Here is a 24,696-nt window from a genome sequence, read left to right on the forward strand (position 1 = left end):
CATCACAGACGCTGCTCGACCCGCTGAGTCGCTCCTGCAGATCGCTTGTGGTTCCTGATTCCAGCGTCGATGTCCGGACTACCGAACTGCGTCGGAACCGGAGCAACACACACACACCTCAGCAGACCGGACAGCATCTATGGAGAGGAATAAAGAGTCGACGTTTCGGACGAGATCCTGCATGGATGTGGCCTGCTGTCCTTGCCCCGGGACCCACGGCCGACGTATGACAAGAGTATTTATTCAGGTCGAGACCATCCCTAAGGGACAACCTTCCAGATGGGACGCTGAAAGCTTCCGGTTCGTTCAGATCATCTGAACTGATCTTGACGCTGATATCCAGCAGGAAGAATAATGTAGATGTCCCAAAACTTGTAAGTGGGGGAAAGGACGGGGTATTTATAATCATTTGGTAAGTAATTTTCATTTGAGCCCTGTCCCTTTCTCCTGCATGGGGTGGGAAATCCGATCGATCAGAGGAGGAAGCGAGCCGACTAGGGTGTGGGGAGGGGTGGTCTCAAGTCAACAAAATGATCTCGCCCGACTCAGCCTGCGAGACTCGCAATGATGGCTCTCGGAACGGTCTGCGTGACCGCCGGGTTAACGGGGCTCCTAAGTTTCGTGTTCCTGACGGTCGCGATCGCCACGGATTATTGGTACGTTATCGACGTGTCGGATTCCCGTTACAACAATGGGGAGGGCTGGGAAGATTTAAACTCCCATTCTGGGCTGTGGAGAATCTGCGAAGGTAAAATATCCTAGCGATATCCGACTAACCAGCAGTCACTGTGATGTTATTGCATTGATGTGTATTTCAAAATCTTAATTGCCGAGTATTTCCTCGGAGGCTTGTTCTTTTTATTCTGCTGCAACCGCTTGTAACAGCATCGATAATATTTTATAAAATTTGCCATAGTTCCTTAGTCTCGCAGTGTGTTGTCGGAGTTGACTTTCCACGGCATTGTGCGGACCAGCTCTAACGTTGTTAATGGGAGGGAATTCTGTGGAAAATAATCTACCGAGGTGAGTACAGGTTCTCAGAGATATTTAGTTACCAGTGGCTGCCGTTCCCTTTCTGCATGTTGAAATTCAGAATCTTATTCACTGACGTTGTGTATGATCAGTGAAGTTTATCAGCAGCGGCGAGAGCGCTCCCGGAAGACAGAGATATATAAACCCGGGCTATTCTCAGGTGAATCCCGTCGCCAATCGGGATTAAATCACAGAATTTTACCTCCTCTTAATTGCGAAGGATCAAGCCAGGAAATTTCAACCGAACAGCTATTGACGAATTTGTTGAGTAATGTAACAACGGCAAAGATTGCTCCGAATCCTATCGTCAGCCGCTCTCGCAACAGTTCAGAACTGATATTAACGAGGCAGATTACACCTTCCCTGTGTATTTTTGGGACGAGTGTATATAGAAAACACGACCCATTGGACAAGAATCCACTGCCGATTAGCACCGGACGCCACTGGGAGGGTGAGATTGAGCAAGCGGCGGTTTGAATGAGAGAGGAGAAGCCAGGGTTTCTCACGCGGGGATTTATGCTGGATTCCAATTAAGATTTCATGACGTTGATCGTGATATAATGGTCTGATGGCCCTGGACCATTAATCATTGAAACACAGCCTGAGTCAGTAGACCAATTATGAAGTAAGTGAACTCTCAGTGGGTAATGGATCAAAACAGGTATGGGGTAGGTGGTAATAAGCGTGCGTGTTGAAATGAGGCTTCAGCATACAATTTGAGGTCCATAAATTATTCTTCCTAATCACTTTGCCTTGCTCGGTGTGAGGAACCTACAGGTTTAGCATTGAACGGCTGATTCCAGCTGTGGTTCTAGACAGCGGTTTTCACCAAAGATATGAAGTGTGTTGGTTGAAAGGTGACGCTGAGAGAGAGGGCACAAAACCTCTCAGCTTCTGCTTAGGAGGGCCCTTCGCATCCTGCTCGGGAAGAACTTTTCCAACAACAACACAATCCGGTTCTGTTCGCGCATCTTTTGATTCCCTTCATGCCCAGCTATTGATTCCGCTCTTAAATCTACTTCTCAGCCTCAGCCTCTGTGGTTTGATTATACACCGGAGTTCTTTTGAAATTAGCTTTGTCTGCCGAAACACAGGGAAATGCGTCGTCAACGACCAATACAGTTCGGCCCTCGAGAGCCAGCGAGGTTGTCTGGGCTGCTGTGTTCCTCCAGCGTTTTGTGTGTGTTGCTCGGCCCTCAGGGGCATGTTGCCAAAACTCACCAACCCCAATCGTAAGTCTTCGGGATTTGGGAGGAAACCAGACCGCCCGGAGGGAACCCATGCAATCACGGGGACAACGTGGAAACTCCACGGTCATTGCGGAAATCGAACCCCCAGTGCCGATCTCTGGCGCGGTACGATGATTGCACTAACCACTAACATGCCGTCCCACGGCACATTTCCCCTCATTTGGCCCAGGGTAAGCTGTTGACCATTACGCACCTGACCTCTGACTGTTGACAGTCCCGCCAGTGGGAACAATCTAATGTTCTGGGAGTTGTGTCTGTTTCAATAAGATCAGCTCCCATTCTTACAAACGCCGAAGGCCTGTTTCGCTTAATTCCGGCTGACTGGATAGTCCTCCGGTCACAGAAAACATTCGAGTGAAGACAGAAAAGACTGCAGTTACGGAAATCTGGAGCGAAAGAGAAACAAACAGAATCTGTGGGGGGGGGGGGGGGGGAATTAACAGCCAGCGTTTGAAGTGAATCTTCCTCATGGCAAAGGAGATGAAAACAGCACATGGAATCCCAGCTGTGAAATCTTGGACAGATGCCACAAAACATCTGCAGCCTACAGTTAGGATAAAACTTAAAACATTCCTCCTAATCACTTTGCAGATTAACTTGTCTGATTTTTGAGTCCAAGGGCAGCCCTACTTGTGATCTCAGTATCTGTCTCACCATTTAGTAAAAGCTGCCAACGTGGATAATTTCACACGTTCTCCAGTTGTACTCCACTAGCTGCCTTCTTGCCCAGTAGGTAGTCCCAATGTCAAGTTCATTACCATTCACCCGTGGACACGCACACACCTAAACGGAAACTCTGGGACCGCAGTAATATATCACACACAGCACATACAATGATATTAACAGAACAAAAATTATTCTGTAGACGAACAGGCTGACATAAACCATGTTTAAGTATACTTAACGCTTACTTAAATATACAACGGTTAAATACACTGGCGCTGTCATAAATAATGTGTACAGTGTTGTAGCAATGTCAGTTCCTATTTGCATTCAAATTCCTCAATGGATGCGCTCAATCCCACCGCCTTTAATTCTCCACAAAATATTTTCAGAGTGGGACGGATAGGGGCGGGTGACGGGCAACTGAAAGCTTTGCAGACTAAACGGAGATGCTCGGCACAACAGTCACCCTTGGCTACTTCAGCATAGAGGAGACCACCGTCATGAGCTTGGAATGTAGTGCACTAGACGGGAAGAAGACTGAACTACTGCTTTATCCGGAAGGAATGCTTGCATCGCTGGGTGGTGTCTCAGGGGTCCCCCAATATCTTTTTACGCCATGGACCTCTAGCATTAACCGAAGGGTCCGTCGGACCCCGGGTTGGGAAACCCCGGAAGGGACGAGGTAAAAGAATATGTGTTGTGCCTTGTGCGTCTGCATGGGAACTTGCCGTGAGAGGATAGAGGAGGCGGAATTGCAAATAAGGGAGTAGTGAAGGGAATGGCTTCTTCACAATGCTGGGAATGAAGGAAGGAAGGAGAAGACGTATCTGTTGGCGGGATGCCATTAAAGACGGTGGAAACGGTGACGGATGAACTAATGGATGCAAAAGATGGTGGGATAGAATACGAACATCAAATGAACCGTTTTGTTGCTCTGATGGGGATGAGAAGCGGTTAACATACCCCCATCGCTTTCCAACACGGACTACGGTCCTCTGCACAGTTCCAGTGAAGTTCAACACCAGAGTCTGGGGTTCCCCATAAGCTGCGCGGGTGCGCGCCGCGCAGTCAGCCGTCGTTGCCACTAATACAAGTTTGAATTTGGAAAAGAGAATGTTGAACGACTGACAAAAACATACTCAACTACTATGAAGAGCTACGACGAAATCGGTGCCCCAAAGATATCGCAGCATTACAGTGATTTCAAATTTGTCGTTTCTGAGAAGGTTAGGACGGGCCCCTGTTAAGATGTCCACTGATATGTTGAACTACGAACTTAGAAAAGAAGAATTCGAAGAATTGTCAATTCTTGTTGACATCCTTGGAACGTTTCAAGCTTCTAGTGCTGACTGTGAACGTGGATCCAGTCTTGGAACTCCACTAACTATAAATCCAGAAACAGACTGAAATAATTTGAATGGTCTCATGAGGATTAGGACGTTGTGGTAGGTGTGTGGAACGAGCTTCCAGTAGAAGTGGTAGAGGCAGGTTCGGTATTGTCATTTAAAGTAAAATTGGATAGGTAGGTGGACAGGAAAGGAATGGAGGGTTATGGGCTGAGTGCAGGTAGGTGGGACTAGGTGAGAGTAAGCGTTCGGCACGGACTAGAAGGGCCGAGACGGCCTATTTCCGTGCTGTAATTGGTATATGGTTATATGGTATCTTGCACCTAGATGCGAAATTAATCTGTACAGTGTTTATAAACAACAGGTTTGTAATAAAGAGACAAGAAAAAAATTACAAAACGTAAGAGATTTTTTGTGTATTTAATCATAAAATTCAATTAATAAATAAAATCAAATATATCTGATATTGGATTTTCATTTTAAATTTTCAATGTATGCATGTTACTAAAAAGACTTTTAAAGTGCCGCGAAGTTTTCAGGCCGTATCGACAATTTTCTGCTCAGAGCAGTGGTGGGAAAAAAAAGGCAGTGAAACGTTGCCAGAGCCCGGCTGAAGCGGACCCGAAAGTGTGATGGCGCTGGGCTGCTGAAGGGGCTACACCGGGGACCGCAGAGACGAAGCCGAAAGGGCGATGAGGGTAACACTGAGGCGCGCAACTGATGAGGGTACATCGGGGAACTGAAAGAGTGATGCAGCGGAGGCGCTAAAGCGGATCTAAGAAGGATGTACAGTATCGGGGCGTCGCCAAAGCGGAACTGAGGGCGGTGCTAAAGAGATCCTAAAAGTGGCTAACATCGGGGACCAGCAAAAGCAGATCGCTAAGTGCGATGCAAACCTGAACGGGGACAATCGGGGTGCAGTTAAAGCGGATCTGGAAGGGATCAGTCAGTGAGCTGCTAAAGTGAATCTGCAAGGTGACTATTAAACAAAATTATTATTCACTTACAGGATGTGGGTGTCGCCAGCTAAGCCAGCATTTATTGCCCATCCCTAGTTGCCCTTGAGAAGGGTGGCGAGGAGCTGCCTTCTTGAAACCTTCTCGCGCAGTGGCACCCAAACAGACCTGAAGGGAAGGTGGCCAATTATTCCAATTTTGAAATAAGGAAAAACGACATCAAAATTGAGAGAATGACCACGAAACTCCGACTACTGGCATTGCCATTTGTAAAGATGGGAGCAGCCGACATTGGGAAGTATTTTATAGCAGTGTTAAGTGGGCGCATAGCTAGGGAACAGATGTTCCCAGGGAAATGCATTGTAACAGGGTGGAGGTTGTTTAGTTGGGGTTTTGGATAGGTTTGTCCCATGAGGCAGGTTGAATAAAGGAATCATGGTTGACAAGCAAGGTGGATGATTTAGTTAAGGGGAGGCATTCTTAAAGAACAGGAAGGGATCCTGAAAATTATAAGGTAGTCAGGAAGGAGCTCAGACAGGGACTTAGAGAAGCTAGAAAATGACCCGAGGAAGCCTTGGCGATGAAGATAAAGGAAGAACCCAAGGTATTCTAGACTTACTGAAGAACAAGAGGATGACTGGAGTGAGGGTAGGACTGCACAGGGATGAAGGGTGAAACCTTTTCCTCAGGGTAGAAGAGGTTAGGGGCAGTCCTTAATCAATACTTTGCTTCATTGTTCACCATGGAGGTTGACCTTGACGAATGTGAGGTCAGCGTAGAACAGGCTAATGTCCTGGAGCACGTTGAGGTGAAGGAAAAAGTAGTGTTGGAATGTCCTTCTGAAAAACATTTGGATAGATAAGTTCCTGGGGTCAGAAAGGAAGTGCCCCAGATTACTATGGGAAGTGAAGGAAGAGATTGCTGGGATGTTGTCAATGATCTTTGCATCCAACCTGGTCACATGAGTGATTCCAAAAGATTGGAGGATGGCAATGTTGTTCCATTGTTCAAGAAAGTTAATAGGGATAATCCTGAGAATTATAGACCAGTGAGTCTGATGTCAATGGTGGACAGACTATTGGAGAGGATTCTTATTGACAGGGTTTACAAACCTTTGGAGGAGCAGTCTTATTAGAGATCATCAGCTTGAATTTGTGGAAGGCAGGTCGTGTCTCATGAGCTTGATTGAGTTTTTGAGATGGTTACAAAAGAAGTTGATGAAGGTAGAGCAGTGGATCTGGTGTATAGGATTTTAGTTGGGCATTTGACAAGGTTCCCCTTGGAAGGCTCATCGAGAGGGTTATGAGGCATGGGTCCATGGAAACTTGGCTGAGTGTCTCAGAATTGGCTTGTCCACAGAAGGCAAAGGGATAGTAGAAGATGGAGTATTTTCTGCTTGGAGGTTGGTGAACAGTGATGTTCCACAGGAACCTTTCCTGGGACCCGTACACTTTGTAATTTTTAGAAATGACTCGGATGAGGAAGTGGGAGTGTGGGTTGGTTAGTTTGCAGATCAAACTAAGGTGGACGATGTTCTGGATAGGTAAACACCAGTATATAGAAGTTGCCCTCCAAGCCATAGCCCATCCTGACCTAGAAATATATCACTGTTCCTTCAATGATGTTGCACCAAATTATAGACCTCCCTCATCTAACATAGAACATGGCACAGTACAGGCCCTGTGTTGTGCTGACCTTTTAACCTACTCCAAGATGAAGTTAACTATTGCCGCCAACGTTGCCCTCCATTTTTCTTTCACTAGGGGCACTTAAGAATCTCTTAGGCACATGGATGATAGAAAAAAGGGCTTTTAGGAGGGAAGCATTAGATATATCTTACAGTAAGTTAGAAGTCTAGCACAACATTGTGGGCTGAAAGGCCTGTACTGTGCTATAGTGGTTTATATTTATCAATGTGCCTAACTAAGAGACTCTTCAATGTCCCTAATGCCTTATCATCTTCTACATCTCTATCAAGTCACATCTCGTCCTCTATCACTCCAAAGGAAAAAAAAAACCCAGCTCACTCAATTTATCTCCATAAGACATGCCCTCTAGTCCAGTCAGCATCCTGATAAACCTCCTCTGTATCCCCTTGAAAGCCCCCACATCCTTCCTAGAATGAGGTGACCAGAACTGAACACAATATGTGGTCTCACCAGGGTTTTATAGAGCTGCAACATTTCCTTGTGGCTCTTGAACATAAACCCCGACTAATGAAGGTAAACACACCATACACATTCTTAATTACCCTATCAGATTGTGCATCAATTTGAACCTAGTTTTCCTGAATATATTCAGCAGATCATAATAGAAACATAGAAAACCTACTGCACAATACAGGCCCTTCAGCCCATTAAGCTGTGCTGAACATGTCCTTACCTTAGAACTACCTAGGCTTACCCATAGCCCTCTATTTTCCTAAACTCCATATACCTATCCAGGAGCACCTTAAAAGACTCTTATCGTTTCCACCTCCACCACTGCTGCCAGCAGCCCATTCCACACACTTACAACTCTCTGCATAAAAAACTTCCCCCTGACATCTCCTCTATCTACTTCCAAGCACCATAAAACAATGCCTTCTCATGCTAGCCGTTTCAGCTCCGGGAAGAGGCCTCTGACTATCCACATGATCAATGCCTCTCATTATCTTGTACACCTCCATCAGGTCACCTCTCATCCTCCATCGCTCCAAGGAGAAAAGGCTGAGTTCACTCAACCTATTCTCTTAAGGCATGCTCCCCAATCCAGGCAACATCCTTGTAAATCTCCTCTGCACCCTTTCTATGGTTTCCACGTCCTTCCTGTAGTGAGGCAACCAGAAATGAGCACAGTACTCCAAGTGGGGTCTGACCAGAGTCCTATATAGCTGCAACATTACTTCACAGCTCTTAAATGCAATCCCATAGTTGATGAAGACCAATGCACCGTATGCCTTCTTAACCACAGAGTAAACCTGCATAGCCGCTTTGAGTGTCCTTTGAACTCAGACCCCAAGATCCCTCTGATTTTCCACACTGCCAAGTCTTACCATTAATGCTATATCCTGCCATCATATTTAACCTACCAAAATGAACCATCTCACATTTATCTGGGTTGAACTCCATTTGCCACTTCTCAGCCTAGTTTTGCATCCTATCAATGTCTTGCTGACAGCCCTTCACACTATTCACAACACCTCCAACCTTTGTGTCATCAGCAAATTTACTAACCCATTCTCCACTTCCTCATCCAGGTCATTTATAAAAATCAGGAAGAGAAGGGAGGGGTCCCAGAACAGATCCCTGAGGCACACCACTAGTCATTGACCTCTATGCAGAATATGACCCATCTACAACCACACTTTGCCTTCTGTGGGCAATCAGTTCTGGATCCACAAAGCAATGTCCCCTTGGATCCCATGCCTCCTTACTTTCTCAATAAGCCTTGCATGGGATTCCTTATCAAGTTCCCTCCTGAAAACCATATACACTACATCTACGGCTCTACCTTCATCAATGTGTTTAGTCACATCCTCAAAAAATTAATTCAGGCTCGTATGGCACAACCTGCCTTTGACAAAGCCATGCTGACTATTCCTAATCATATTATGCCTCTCCAAATGTTCATAAATCCTGCCTCTCAGGATCTTCTCCATCAACTTACCAACCACTGAAGTAAGACTCACTGGCCTATTATTTTCTGAGCTATCTCTATTCCCTTTCTCGTATAAGGGAACAACATCCGCAACCCTCCAATCCTCTGGAACCTCTTCTGTCCTCATTGATGATGCAAGGATCATTGCCAGAGGCTCAGCAATCTCCTCCCTTGCTTCCCACAGTAACCTGGGGTACATCCTGTTTGTTCCTGTTGACTTATCCAACTTGATGCTTTCCAAAAGCTCCAGCACATCCTCTTCCTTAATATCTACATGCTCAAGCTTTTCAGTCCATTGCAAGTCATCCCTACAATTGCCAAGATCATACTTAAAGAATAAGAGAGGGTAAAAAGCATTAACAGGTCTGAATGGCATCCAGTAAATCATAAGCCTGGCCATCATGGGAGTCATTTCACACTAGAAGCAATGAAATCCTTTGTTTTATTTTTAAGAAAAACTCCAATTCAAAGAAATGTATCCAATGCAAGGGCAAAAGGTAATCCAGTGTATGCACTAGAGATTTGTTGAAGGGTTGGTCAAAGATAAACTGCAGTTGCATGTCTCATGGATTAGTATAGGTCTGCAGTGTAACAATGATCATGATATAACTGGTGACCTTATCGGGATTGCATTTGCCTGGCCTTATGTATTTATTGCTGCAACTTCTAACAGCAAGCTCAGTTTCTGAGCAGAACCCTGATGTGAATTGTTAAGCTGTGATGTTTCACCGATGGTGAGTGTGCAACAGCAGTATATGGGCCAACCATATTCCGTCTGTTACGCTTGTTTGTGGCACTAAAAACGCCTAGTTGGAATTTTTTCTATTCTTTTGAGTGTTAAGTACTAATGATGTGCACACACATAAATGGCATGCAGGTCTAGCTCGAGCCTATGTACAGTGACTGTTCGGGGAGCACACAGTTCATGATGAAAACCAGTGTATCATGTCAATTTGACGTCAACATTATCATTTTGTATTTCAGGTCTCCCACAAGTGTCCTCCTCTGACCTAATGTATTTGAACCAGTAGGGAGGATCAACTCTATCCACCTACACTTTTTAAAAGAATTGTTAATTTCCAAGCTAATTGCTGGTTAATTGTTTTCCCTTTGCTTTTTCTTTGGTGATATTTTCAGTTGTTTTGAGTTGAGGAGACCACAGGGTGAAGTTACGTGGTGATCAGGACTTCTTAATTGCTCCTGCGCAACAGACTTACTCCAAAGTATCAGTGAGTTAGTTGGAATAAAAACAGAAACTACTGGAAACACTCAGCAGATCAGGCAGCATCTGTTGAATGAGGACTTTCCCGGTCTTTGGGCCTTTGTCAGAACAGGGCAAGAGAGAATCCTGAGTCCTGAGGAGGTGTCTCGGCCTCAAATGTTGACTGTTTATTCATTTCCATAGATGCTGCCCGATCTGCTGAGTTTCTCCAGCAGTTCATGTGTGTTGCTTTGGATTTCTAGCAGCTACACATTTTCTTGTGTTTAATAGAGAATACAAGTTAGTTTTAAATTGCAGAGGAAGTTGGGGGTGAGGAATTGAATTGGTAGAAATAGGGAATGTCTTCAATAGAACATAGAATATTACAGCGCAGCAACAGGCCCTTCAGCCCACAATGTTGTGCTGAACTAATTACATTGGTAATGCTCAACTAAACTCTCAGACCATAATACAGTGAGGTATAGGAGCAGAACTGGGCCATTTGGCCCATCAAGTCTGCTCTACTAGTTCATCATGGCTGATCCAATTTTCCTCCCAGCCCCAATCTCCTGCCTTCTCCCCGTATCCCTTCATACCCTGACAATCATGAATCTATCAAGCTTTGCCTTAAATATGCATAAAGACTTGGTCTCCACAGCTGCCTGTGGCAGCAATTTCCACAGATCCACACTCTCTGACTAAAGAAATTCCTCCTCATCTCCATTCTAAATGGACATCACTCTATTCTGAGGATGTGTCCTCTGGTTGTAGACTCTCTCACCATAGGAAACAACCTCTCCACATCCACTCTATCAAGGCTTTTGACCATTCGATAGGTTTCAATGAGGTCACCCCTCATTCTTCTGAATTCTAGTGAATACAGGCCCAGAGCCATCAAATGCTCTTCATATGACAAGCCATTCAATTCTGGAATCTTTCATGATTCTCCTTTGAACCCTCTTGAGTTTCAACGAATGCTTTCTAAGATAAGGGGCCCAAAACTGTTCACAGTACTCCAAGTGAGGCCTCACCAGTCCTTTATAAAGTCTCATCACTACAGACTTGCTTTATATTCTAGTCATCTTGAAATAAATGCTAGCATTGCATTTGTCTTCCTCTTCACAGACTCACCTGCTAATTAAGTTTCAGGGACTCCTGCACAAGGACTCCCAAGGCCCTTTGTGTCTCCATTTAAAAAATAGTCAACACTTTAATTTCTTCTACCAAAGTGCTTGACCATACTCATCCCTATACTGTATTCCATCTGTCACTTCTTTGCCCATTCTTCTAATCTGTTGAAGTCCTTCTGTAGCTTCTCTACTTCCACAAAACTATCTGCCCCTCCACTTATCTTCATATCGTCTGCAAACTTTGCAACAAAGCCATCAATTCCGTCATCCAAATTATTGACATATAATGTAAAAAGAATCGGTTACAACACAGACCGCTGTGAAACACCATCAGTCACTGGCAGCCATTCAGAAGAAGTTCCCTTTATTCCCACTCTTTGTTTCCTTCCAGTCAGCCACTGCTTTATCGATGATAGAATCTTTCCTGTAATACCATTGGCTCGTAGCTTGTTAAGCAGCCTCATGTGTGGCACCTTGTCAAATGCCTTCTGAAAATCCAAGTACACATCAACTGATTCTCCTTTTTCTATTCTGCTTGTTATTTCTCCAAATAATTCAAACAAATTTGTCCAACAAAATTTTCCCTTGAGGAATCCATGCTGTCTACGGCCTATTTGATCACGTGCCTCCAAGTACCCTGAAACCACATCCTTAATAATCGACTTCAATATCTTCCCAACCACTGAGATCAGACTAACTGACCTACAGTTCCCTTTCTTCTGCCTCTCTCCCTTCTTGAAGAGTGGAATGACATTTGCAATTTTCTAGTCTTCTGGAACCATTACAGAATCTAGTGATTCTTGCAAGATCATTACTAATGCCTCCACAATCTCTTCAGCCACCTCTTTCAGAATGCTGGGGTAGACACCATCTGACCCAGGTGACTTATCTACCTTCTGACCTTTCAGTTTCCCAAGAACCTTCTCTCTAGAAGTGGTAACTTCACACACTTCATAAGCCCTGACACCTGGAACTGCCTTTCCTATGCAATGTCTCTATCCTTCCATCTCCTGCACATTCATGAGCCTGACTAAAAGCCCCTTGACTGCCCTCATCACATGTACCTCCACCACCAATCCTAGCAAAGCATTCTATGCACCCACAACTGTGTAAGAGAACTTGCTCAACACGTCCCCTTTGTTCTTTCCTCCTCTTGTGAAGTTACAGCAAGGCAAGGCTAAGATAATCAAGTCAAGTCAACTTTTATTGTCATTTCGACCATAACTGCTGGTACAGTGTATAGTAAAAATGAGACAACGTTTTTCAGGACCATGGTTTACATGACACAGTGCAAAAAACTAGATTGAACTATGTAATAAAAAAAACACAGAGAAAGCTATACTGGACCTACACTGGACTGCATAAAGTGCACAAAAACAGTGCAGGCATTATAATAAATAATAAACAGGACAGTAGGGCAAGGTTGAAGTCCAGGCTTCGGGTATTGAGGAGTCTGATAGCTTGGGGGAAGAAACTGTTATATAGTCTGGTCGTGAGAGCCTGTATGCTTCGGAACCTTTTCCCAGATGGCAGGAGGGAGAAGAGATTGTATGAGGGGTGCATGGGGTCCTTCATAATGCTGTTTGCTTTGCGGATGCAGTATGTAGTGTAAATGTCCAGGTAAGGACAGTTTACAGACCGTGTGCAGTCAACCCTGGCAAGAAAGGTCTTTGGAGAGCATAGCTTCCCTTTGCACAGCAGGAAGCTTACAGAAACAAGCTAAGGATGCAAAGCACACACCAACCAGCAGACAGTTGCCTTATTAAATCTGAAGTATTGCTGGTTCTTAGCTTGTAGTTTCTAATGACTGCATTGTGAATGATTAATTGTGCAAATAAGGAATTTGAAAATACATAAAGTTACCAAAATGGTGAATATACATATCCAACTAGTCAATTCTGTATAAAAATTACATTCTTTGTTAATCAGAACAGTGTGATTACAGGAGCCACACTGTTCTCCGTGTTCACAAGTAAACAGAGTGGGATTGGGGAATGAGTGTGGGTTTTCAGAATCCAGTCAATCAGCAAAAACACTCTAGCTTAAGAGCACAAACTCGGGTCTTGGACATTTTGACCATAGATTCACTGCACAGAAACAGGCCCTTCAGCTCATCTAGTCCATGCTGAATTATTAAACTCCCTCGTCCCATTGACCTGCTCCTGGACCATATCCTCTGTTTCAAAAGGATACTGGCTGTTTGCTCTATGTATGCCTCTTATGATCTTACGGCCTTTTAACTTAAGAGATTCTGCAGATGCTGGAAACCTAGAACAGCATTCACAAAATGCTGGAGGACCATGAGGGGACTTGTGAAGTTCCTCAGAATCTTGTGCGCGCTGCTCCTATAAAAAACTATCAGGTTTGCTTTCAGCTCCCTCCCCGCCCACTCCGGAGAAGGCAATGCAAGTTAATGGGATGGAGCTGGCCTGGGAGGTTCAGTGTGGACTCTAATTCCCTCTATATTTTTTTTACAGCTGTGCGTATCAACCTCTGCTCTGAGCACGGTGCAGCACTTCAAATGTTTTTTTCTGTATTACGCATGCCATGAATATTTAGAATAAACAGCGAAAAGTCATATACTTTTGATTTTCTTTATTCGTTGAAGGGTCTGATGAAATACTGTACAACAAGGAAAATCTTTCATGTTCTGTAGAATTGTTCTCATCTGGCTTTATTCCAGCTGTGCAGCACCAAAGGTGACGCGCGCGGGGGCATTTCGGTTACTGTGCGGCCGTGCACCAGTGCAGCTTAGGGGGAACAGTGAGTGTGGCTGGATGGGAGTCTATGTCACCGAGTGGGAAGGGAGTGCTGCTATGTCTCCACTGTTAAATCAGGTTCAATCAACACACACAAAATGCTGGTGGAACGCAGCAGGCCAGGCAGCATCTATAGGGAGAAGCACTGCCGACGTTTCGGGCCGAGACCCTTCGTCAGGATTAACTGAAAGAGATTTGAAAGTAGGCGGGGGAGGGGGAAATGCGAAATGATAGGAGAAGACTGGAGGGGGTGGGGTGAAGCTGAGAGCTGGAAAGGTGATTGGCGAAAGGGATACAGAGCTGGAGAAGGGAAAGGATCATGGGACGGGAGGCCCAGGGAGAAAGAAGGGGGGGGGAGCACCAGAGGGAGATGGAGAACAGGCAGAGTGATGGGCAGAGAGAAAGAAGATAAAAAAGAGGAGGGGGAACAAAAACTAAATATATCAGGGATGGGGTAAGAAGGGGAGGAGGGGCATTAATGGAAGTTAGAGAAGTCAATGTTCATGCCATCAGGTTGGAGGCTACCCAGCCGGTATATAAGGTGTTGTTCCTCCAACCTGGGTGTGGCTTCATCTTGACAGTAGAGGAGGCCATGGATAGACATATCAGAATGGGAATGGGACATGGAATTAAAATGTGTGGCCACTGGGAGATCCTGCTTTCTCTGGCAGATAGAGAATAGGTGTTCAGCGAAACGGTCTCCCAGTCTGATTAAATGCTCTGAGTAAGACTCAGTGCTTCTACTTTCTTAGTAGCTGAAGGATATCGGCATGTACTTTAACACACAGCTGCAGGTACAGTATTGAAAGTATTTGCTGGACTGGCTGCATCATGAACTGGTTAAGCAGTTCCAGCACACATGAACGCAAGAGGCTGAGCGAGGGGTGGATAGTGCACCTAAGGTACAGGTTCCACAGGAGGCATTGCCTCAAGAAGGCAACACCAGTCATTAAGGATGCCTTCGATCCAGGGATCTCATTGAACCTCTCAAATATTGAAAGGACGTGGGCGTGGAGAGGACGTTTCCTATAGTGGAGGAATCTAGGACCAGAGGGCACAGCCTCAGGGTAGAAGAGCATCTCTTTAGAACAGAGATGAGGTGGGATTTCTTTAGCCAGCGGCTGCGGGGGGTGGGGGGGGGGGGTTCTGTGGATTTCATTGCTATGGACGGCTGTGGAGACCAAGTCATTGAGTATATTTAAATCAGAGGTTGATAAGCCCTTGATTAGTGAAAGGACCTGCCAAAGGGTTATGGGGAGAAGTCAATAGAATGAGGTTGAGAGTGATAATAAATCAGCTGTGATGGAATGGCAGAGCAGACTTGATTGGCAGAATGGCCCAGTTCTACTCTGATGCTTTATGTTCTGTGGTCTAAAACACAAATCTTTGTCCACTCCTGCTGTCTCGTTTCCCTGAATCTCCCACATTGATTCACTTGCTGTCTTTGTTTTAGTAATGCTCCAGCAAATCGCCTTGGGATATTTTCCTGTAATAAAAGTACAATCTAAATACATATTGGACATAATGGCCTAGACATTTTGCCAGTTCTGATTCATCAAAAGAAGGGTATGGAGAGATTTACAAACTTGAATCCTTGTTTAATTGTAGCATAGAATAAAACAGTATTTTGCTGAGGTGATAGACTACAGGTGTCTAACAGAAACACAGCCTTATATAGATGACAAATGTGTTCATAGGTGTAACATTAATGAACAGTACTATGGTTGCCAATTTAATTGCTTCAGGGATAATTTTAATCGCATCCTCTTGCAGAAATGAAGGAAGGATCCACGATTATGACTGCACATGCTTGAATTAAATAGCTGATAGATGGGATTAAGTGAAGTATTTCACTTGATTTAATAGATGTTTGTTATGGCTTTTAGGACATAAAAGTAAAATACTATTATACTATTATACTTTTAAATACTATTATTTAAAATGGTAGTTTGCCTCCCAGGTGCCAGGTGCCAGTGTCCAGGATGTTTCTGATCGCATCCACGATATCTTGAAGTGAGAGGTCAGAGGTCATGGTATATGTTGGTATTAACGACATAGGTAGGAAAAGGAAGGAGGTCCTGAAAACAGACTACAGAGAGTTAGGAAAGAAGTTGACAAACAGGACCTCAAAGGTAGTAACCTCAGGATTACTGCCTGTGCCACATGACAGTGGGTATAGGAATAGAGTGAGGTGGAGGATAAATGCGTGGCTGAGGGATTGGAGCAGGGGGCAGTGATTCAGTTTTCTGGATCATTGGGACCTCTTCTGGGGCAGGTTTGACCTGTACAAATAGAACGGGTTGCACTTGAATCCCAGGGGGACCAATATCCTGGCGGGGAGGTTTGCTAAGGTTACTGGGGAGAGTTTAAACTAGAATTGCTTGGGGATGGGAACCGAACTGAAGTGACGGAGGAAAGGGAGTTTGGATCACAAATAGAGAAAGCTTGGAGACAGTGTGAAAGGGAGGATAGGCAGGTGATAGAGAAGTGACGCACTCAGACCGATGGTTTGAGATGTGTCTATTTTAATGCAAGGAATATTATGAATAAAGCAGATGAGCTTAGAGCGTGGATTAGCACTTGGAATTATGGCCATTACGGAGACTTGGATGGCTCAGGGCAGGAATGGCTACTTCAAATGCCAGACTTTAGATGTTTCAGAAAGGACAGGGAGGGAGGCAAAAGAGGTGGGGGCGTGGCACTGTTGATCAGAGATAGTGTCACAGCTGCAGAAAAGGAGGAAGTCATGGAGGGGTTGTCTACGAAGTCTCTGTGGGTGGAAGTTAGGAATAGGAAGGGGTCAATAACTCTGCTGGGTGTTTTTTATAGACCACCCAATAGTAACAGGGACATTGAGGAGCAGACAGGGAGACAGATTCTGGAAAGGAGTAATAATAACAAGGTTGTTCTGGTGGGAGAATTTAATTTCCCAAATATTGATTGGCATCTCCCTAGAGTGAGGTGTTTAGATGGGGTGGAGTTTGTTAGATGTGTTCAGGAAAGTTTCTTGACACAATATGTAGATAAGCCTCCAAGAGGAGAGGCTGTACTTGATCTGGTATTGGGAAATGAACCTGGTCAGGTGTCAGGTCTCTCAGTGGGGGAGCATTTTGGAGATAGTGATCACAATTCTATCTCCTTCACCACAGCATTGGAGAGGGATAGGAACAGACAAGTTAGGGAACCGTTTAATTGGAGTAAGGGGAAATATGAGGCTACCAGGCAGGAACTTGGAAGCATAAATTGGAAACAGATGTTCTCAGGATCTTGACGATTGTAGGGATGACTTGCAGTGGACTGAAAAGCTTGAGCATGTAGATATTAAGGAAGAGGATGTGCTGGAGCTTTTGGAAAGCATCAAGTTGGATAAGTCACCAGGACCAGACAGGATGTACCCCAGGTTACTGTGGGAAGTGAGGTAGGAGATTATTGAGCCTCTGGCAATGATCTTTGCATCATCAGTGAGGACGGGAGAGGTTCCAGAGGATTGAATGTAAGGAAGCAAATGTGGGACCACATCAAAGCAAAATGAGGGAAGACTCGAAACTGCAGAAATGTGAGTTTTGAGACGAGTGATGAATATATCATGAAAGGATGGAGTAAAAAATCAGGAAGTGTTGGAAAAAGCTGGAAGAAGAAGTCAGGAAACAGCAGCTGGAATTTCTGGGACATGTACTGAGGAAAGAGAAGATGGAACATCTTGCAGTGCCAGGAAAAACTGATGGAAGAAAAAGTGGTGCTTGACAGTGCTTGACATTCATGAGTTACATCAAGGGATGGACAGGCAAAAGTTTTGAAGAACTGATTAGATCTTCTCAGATTAAAGTCAGATGGAAGATTATGATCGCCCGTGACGTACGACACAGCACATGATGATGATGAATCTTTCAATCTGCTTTGAAAGTTTTTGAAGGCATAAGCTAGTAAGGAGAGTGATGGGGAAGGACTAAGTCTTGTTCCAGGTGCTACAAAAGGAGGGAGAGGATGGCAAGAAAAAATCACGACATTCTGGACAGTGGAGGGACTGGAAGCAAGAGTTGAGAGCAATGCAGTCCTGTACCTTTGATAACACTGCTTCCTCATGTGGTGCTGAACACAGAAGACCCTACAATATAGAGACATAGTTGACAAGAATCAGTCAAAGTAAATTTATTTTCAAAGTACATATATGTCACCACAGACAACCTTGAGATTCATTTTCTTGTGGGCATACTCAATAAATCTATAGAATAATAACCATAACAGAATCAATGAAAGATCACACCAACTTAGGTGTTCAACCAGTGTGCAAAAGACAACAAACTGTGCAAATGCCAAAAAAAAAGAAATAACAATGATAAATAAATAAACGATAAGTATTGAGACCATGAGATAATCAGTCTTTAAAGTGAGTCCATTGGTTGTGGGAGCATCTCAATGGTGGGACAAGTGAAGTTGTGTGAAATTATCTCTTTTGGTTCAAGGGCTTGATGGTTGAGGGGTAATAACTGTTTCTGAACCTGGCGATGTGAATCTTGAGGCTTCTGAACCTCCTTCCTGATGGCAGCAGTGGAAAGAGAGCATGTCCTGGGCGGTGGGGCTCCTTGGTGATAGATGCTGGTGGGGAGGGCTTTCCCTGTGATGGTCCTGGCCATATTCACTACTTTTTTTGTATAGGATCTTCCACTCAAGGGCATTGGTGTTTCAATATCAGGCAGTGATGCAAAGTCAAAGTAAAGAAACAATCACCAGCTCATACTTCACCCCCTCTCCCCACCCTTTTATATGGCTTCTCCCCTTTTTCATCCCAGTCTCAGCTCGAAATATCAACTGTTTATTTCAAAGTTCATTTATTATCAACGCACGTACATATCACTATATAGTACTTTGAGGTTCTTTTTCTTGCAAGCATTTATTGGAATATAGAGAAATATAATAGATTTTTTGAAAAAAGCTGTACGTAAACAAAGACTGACAGACAACCAATGAGCAAAAGGAGACAAATTATGCAGATAAAATAAGTAATACTGAGAAAATGAATTGCAGAGTCCTTGATGGAATTTGTTCAGAGTTGAGGTGAGTGAAGTTGTTCATGAGTCTGATGGTTGCAGAGTAATGTTCCTGAAGCTGCTGGTGAGGAATCTAAGGGCACTGAAGGCATCCAAAGTCTTTCTCACTCGACTTTAGAGCACTGTGCCCTCAGCTCTGGTGGGACAGGATGCAATCAGTAAAGATGATAGGACAGTTAGGGATATTTACTGATCATTATGTTTTATGAGTATGAATATATTAAGCTTTGGAATGGTTCTTCCAACTTTGAGATTTCCATGAATGTCAATGATGAGAGTGTTTCAGTCAATGGAAACAGAGCACATCTTCATCATAACACGTCTTCATCCAGAAAAGCACTTTATTAATGCAAGTAACACACACAAGATGCTGCCTGGCCTGCTGTGTTCCACCAGCATTACCAGCATTTTGTGTGTGTTGTTTGAATTTCCAGCTTCTGCAGATTTCCTTGTGTTTGCTTAGTAATGCAAGTTTTCTTTCTTTTATTTTCATTTCTCTAAAAAAGTTTAATTTATTTCTTTTCAAATCTGATGTCTAGGTTGGAGTCAAGTACTTCATATTTATCCACCATAGAGATTTTGATTTAATGAAGGGCTTCTTGACAGTCTCAAAAGGGGGGGGGGGGGGTGTGTCCGCGAGAGAGAGAGAGAGAGAGAGTTGGGGCGCTGTCATGACAAGCTTTTTGCACTGATCTTTTTGGCGATTGCTCATCATATGGCGTGTCTTGGGCATCTGAAACCTTGAGCCCATCTCGCTCCAGGTTTTTGGACCCGGCTGGATTCAAACTCTGGAGCCTTTGCTCTGAAGTCCGGCACTGATGCCACTATGCCACCAGCCGGCCTCAAAAGGTAGATAAGAGTAACCTCCTCGGTCACTCACCTGCAAGCACTCCCCTCCACTGGGCAGGAGATACAAAAACCTGAGAACTCTTACAAAGGCTCAAGAGCAGATTCTGTCCAGTTATTATCACCATTGAAGATTGTTTATTCTTCAGTAGATGAGTGTAAACGTGAACAGAATGATTGTGATTCTGAATCCAATGCAGCTTAAAAACACACAATAAGCATAAAAGCACAATAAATAGAAATGAATAAACAATCTTATGAACACAATGTACAAGTAACTGTTGGGTGTGGCTGTATATACTGTACATACAAATTGCTTATATACATAGACTGATTATATGTACATAAAATGGTGCTGGGCACAGGAGCATAGAAAACCTACAGCACAATACAGCACAATACAGCACAATACAGGCCCTTCGGCCCACGTGCCGACCACGTACTTACTGAAAGGGAAAAATAAAGATATTAAAGATGGAAATAGAGCTGTTTCCAAAGATGCAAGCAAAGGAGTTGCAGTTAGGCACCATGGCCTCTCCTAAGCTCTTCTATCATTCAGGTTTCCCTAATCTTACAATCTCTGACTTTCACTCTAACTGGAAGACATGGCACTCTTTTATACGCAATCTCCTTACAAAGTCCGATGCCACTTTGTAGAGACCGAATGCCTCCAAGGGAGGAGGGGATGTGGAGTAGCAAATCTCATGTCTAATGCTGCTTCTTGTCTGCTTGTGTTTCATTTTCTGTTCTGAAATTTTTGTACACTTCGTTCCTGAGAATAATGCTGCTAGCTGCACATTTTGTCCGGCTTAGCTTCTAAACAAGCACGTTTAATCAAATTCTGACAGGAGAAGTAGCAAGTGGAAAAGGACAAAATTACACCAGTAATTTTCAATGGGAAGTCTCAGCCAACGTCAGAACTCAGGGTGAACATTATCAGGCCGTGTTCTTCCATCTGTTATTGGAATATGGCACCATTGTGCTCAGGAAACTGCACAGGAGACAGCAGGCTCTTTCTGTTAATGGTGGAGTGTGAGACAGAAACCCATGTGTGGAAGGGCAGTGTGGGAGAAGGGTGGTCTGGTAGACTTAGAGGCAATGCTTCTAATTGGTGACTGCCATGGTTGTCCCTGAACCCAGGGGTCTCCTGGGTACAACTGCCCCTGTCACCACATGAGCTATACCCCTGACCCCACAGAGAACCTCTGTCTTTCACATTTGCCCAAACCCACAGGATCTCTGTCTCCTACACTGTCCCAAAACCCACAGGATCACTGTCTCCTCCACCATCCCAAAACCCACAGGATCTCTGTCTCCTACACCATCCCAAAACCCACAGGATCTCTGTCTCTGACACTGTCCCAAAACCCTCAGGATCTCTGTCTCTGACACTGTCCCAAAACCCACAGGATCACTGTCTCCTACACCATCCCAAAACCCACAGGATCTCTGTCTCTGACACTGTCCCAAAACCCACAGGATCACTGTCTCCTCCACCATCCCAAAACCCACAGGATCTCTGTCTCCGACACTGTCCCAAAACCCACAGGATCACTGTCTCCTCCATCGTCCCAAAACCCACAGGATCTCTGTCTCCGACACTGTCCCAAAACCCACAGGATCTCTGTCTCCTACACCATCCCTGAACCCACAGAATCTCTGTCTCCGACACTGTCCCAAAACCCACAGGATCACTGTCTCCTCCACCATCCCAAAACCCACAGGATCTCTGTCTCCGACACTGTCCCAAAACCCACAGGATCTCTGTCTCCGACACTGTCCCAAAACCCTCAGGATCTCTGTCTCCGACACTGTCCCTGAACCCTCTGGGCCCCTGTCCCTACACTGTCCCTGAACCCTCTGGGCCCCTGTTTCTACACTGTCCCTGAACCCAGAAGGCCTGTCTTGTCTCATAGTGTCCATGAGCACACAGGGTTGTTGCCTGTCCCTGAACTCTCCCTGAATGCAGTGATGCCGATTTCTAATCACAAAGGTCTTGTGCTTGCTTGCCCCTGTGTTAGGGATGAATTGTTTCTTCCCTTTGGAATTGCTGGGACTTTTTTGCCAATTCTATAGAATTCAACTCAATTAAATGAAAGCTGTTAGACTGATAAATGGCTTTATTATTGTCACAAGTACCAAGGTACAGTGAAAGATGTGTCTTGCATCCCATTCATATAGATTAGTTTATTATAACAGTGTGTTGAGGTAGTACAGGGTAAAGTGATAGATTGCAGAATAAAGTGTTACAGTGGAAAGTGGCTGCAGGTAGACAGTAAAGTGTAATGCCATAGTGAGGAAGATTGAGGTGAAAGGTTACTCATACCTGCAAAATGTTCAATAGTTTGTGCTTTCAGGTTTTTATAAGGTTTGCCCAGTGGGAGGCGGGGACGTGAGGGAATGTCTGGGGTGGGTGGGATCGTTGATTTTTCCGGAGGTTTTACAGAGGCAGTGAGGAGAATAGACAGGTCCGTGGAGGGGAATCTGGTCTGTGTGATGTTCTGAGCTGTTTCAACAACTCTCTGCAGATTCTTGTAGTCACGGGCAGAACAATTGCCGTGCCAAGCTGCTCAGGTAGGATACATTGACTAAAAGTGTTGAGGGTTGACGGTGAAATTAGAGGCGTGGGCGAGCCTTCATGGCCTTGACATCAGCACGATTGGACCAGGACGGGCTTATTACGTGCACTCATTTAGAGGAAATGTTCAACACAATGCAATGAAGTTACTAGTAACTTCAGTGGGAACATGATGTACAAAATCCTCAGAACCATATTGTCTGAATTTAATGTGGCTCTGACCTTGTGACTCTTAGTAAAAGGATGGCTACATTTTGGAGATGGAAAAATATTTCACTTGATGGAGGTTTGTAGCGTGTGTGTGTGTTCTGAGCTACCGGATTGTGCGGCTGCAGAGCGACTGAAATGCTCCGGTACACATAGCCTTTGTGGCGCGCAGTTACTAATGCTAAATATTCATAGTATGTATATTGCAAAAAAAAATTTATTTGAACTCCCGCGTAATCTTCAGACCGTGTAAAAATTTCCTGTTCAGAGTTATGCTCGGCCTGTGCAGCTGTAAAACAATTGTGTGTGTCAGAAATGGAAATAGAACCCTCTGCAATCAGCTCCATTGGTCAGGTAAAATGATTCATCAATTTGAGGTTTTTATAGGGCTATTTTCTTACTCACTGGTTTGGCTACAGTGCATATCATTCATTAGGAACAGTTATAAACGGTTAGCAACCATTCATTATCCCCATGGTTCCTGAAGCTGTTTGTTGATGCATTTAAGTAAATGAAGAATAGCAATTATCATTATCCTCAAGAGTGATCCAAGGACCAAATTAATTGTAGCCTCATGACATTACATCACTTGGTTAGGAAATAGAAACAGATACACTAATCTTTCTGGCATTTCCTCGTGCTCAGAGGTTGCCAGTTTTGAGACGTGGAAGGTTCTTGTGTGTGAATTATTTTTAACATGGAGTGCTTGCTACACACCAGGTACTAAAACAGGCTGATTGGATGAGGTGTCGGGTGATACTGATCATGGTGTGTGCTGGGAATATCGGAACCCAGGAGCAGAGGAAGAGACAGACTCCGATGTAGAGACAGGGATGAAAGTTTATTCATAATAATTCCAAAGGGACATTGCGAGAAGTAACGTTCTCAAAACTAGAACCCTGCGATTAGCACTAATCGGGCATCTGCTTAAATAATGCAAGTAACACAGAATCCCTGAGCCCATCAAAATAAACTTAATAAGCTTTAACAGAAGGCACCAGGAGACCACATTATAAATAATGAGAAAAGCAATTGGAACGCTAAATGATTATCGACTGTCATTAAACAACAATAAATCAATTCAAGTGCTCTAAAAATCTTGTAGCCCAATGCTCTCTAGCATCCTACTCAGGCCTGAAGAAGTAATCATGGATCTGAGCAGATTGGAGACCATTTGACAATCTCTCTCTCTCTCTCTCTCTCTCTCTCTCTCTCTCTCTCTCTCTCTCTCTCTCTCTCGTTCACAACCTCAGTTTAACATCCATACTCACACATGGAAGTATAGAAGTGTTTAGAAGAATGGTGTGGGTGGGGGCTCTCATTCCAAGCTATTGAATATTGAAAGATGTAGATGGAATGTGAAAAGTCTAGGACCAGCGGACACAGCTTCAGAATAGAAGAATTTCTCTTTACAACAGAGATGAGAGGGAATTTCCTTAGCCAGAGGGTGGTGGACTTTTGGAAATCAATGCATATGTATATATTTATTGATGGAGAGAAGAGCAGACCCTTCTGGCTGTTTGAGCCATTATGCCCCAGCAACCCCACAACCCCAATCACGCAACAATTTACCATGACCGACTAACCTACCCGGTACAACTTTGGACTGTGGGAGGAAACTGGAGCACCTGGGGAAAACCCACGCATTCCATGGGGATGGACGTACAGCGTCTCCTTACGGATTTAAAGCTGAGGTGATTAATGAGGGTGTTAAAGGTTACAGAAGAAGGCAGGAAAATGGGGCTGAGAGGGAAAATAAAGCAGCCATGATTGAATGGCAGAGCAGACTTAATGGGCCAAATGGCCTAATTTTGCTTCTGTGTCTTCTGGTCTTATGCATGCTCACTCCCAGACCCACATACATTTACTCCATGCCAACTTACACACACACTCACTCTCACTCCCACACATACTTGCTCCTTCATGCATGTGTATGCACATCTCACTCATTCCCATTTCTACACTCACTACCGAATACACACACTCACTCACTCACTCACACACTCACACTAACACACATCCAGACTCTCTCTCACAC

The 24,696-nt window shown here is 44.4% G+C and overlaps 1 protein-coding gene across 2 annotated transcripts in view; it reads left to right on the top strand.

The window, feature by feature from the left end:
* The first annotated feature begins 426 nt into the window (after positions 1-426).
* Positions 427-24,696, top strand: part of tmem235b (transmembrane protein 235b) — a 93,198-nt gene continuing 68,928 nt past the window's right edge. For both annotated transcript variants that reach the window (XM_059948414.1, XM_059948415.1), the window contains exon 1: positions 427-748. In XM_059948414.1, the coding sequence (XP_059804397.1) occupies positions 565-748 (184 nt within the window). In that variant the 5' untranslated portion in view covers positions 427-564. The remainder of the gene's footprint in view (positions 749-24,696) is intronic.

Source organism: Hypanus sabinus, chromosome 23 (genome assembly GCF_030144855.1).
Source record: "Hypanus sabinus isolate sHypSab1 chromosome 23, sHypSab1.hap1, whole genome shotgun sequence".
Classification (NCBI taxonomy): Eukaryota; Metazoa; Chordata; class Chondrichthyes; order Myliobatiformes; family Dasyatidae; genus Hypanus; species Hypanus sabinus.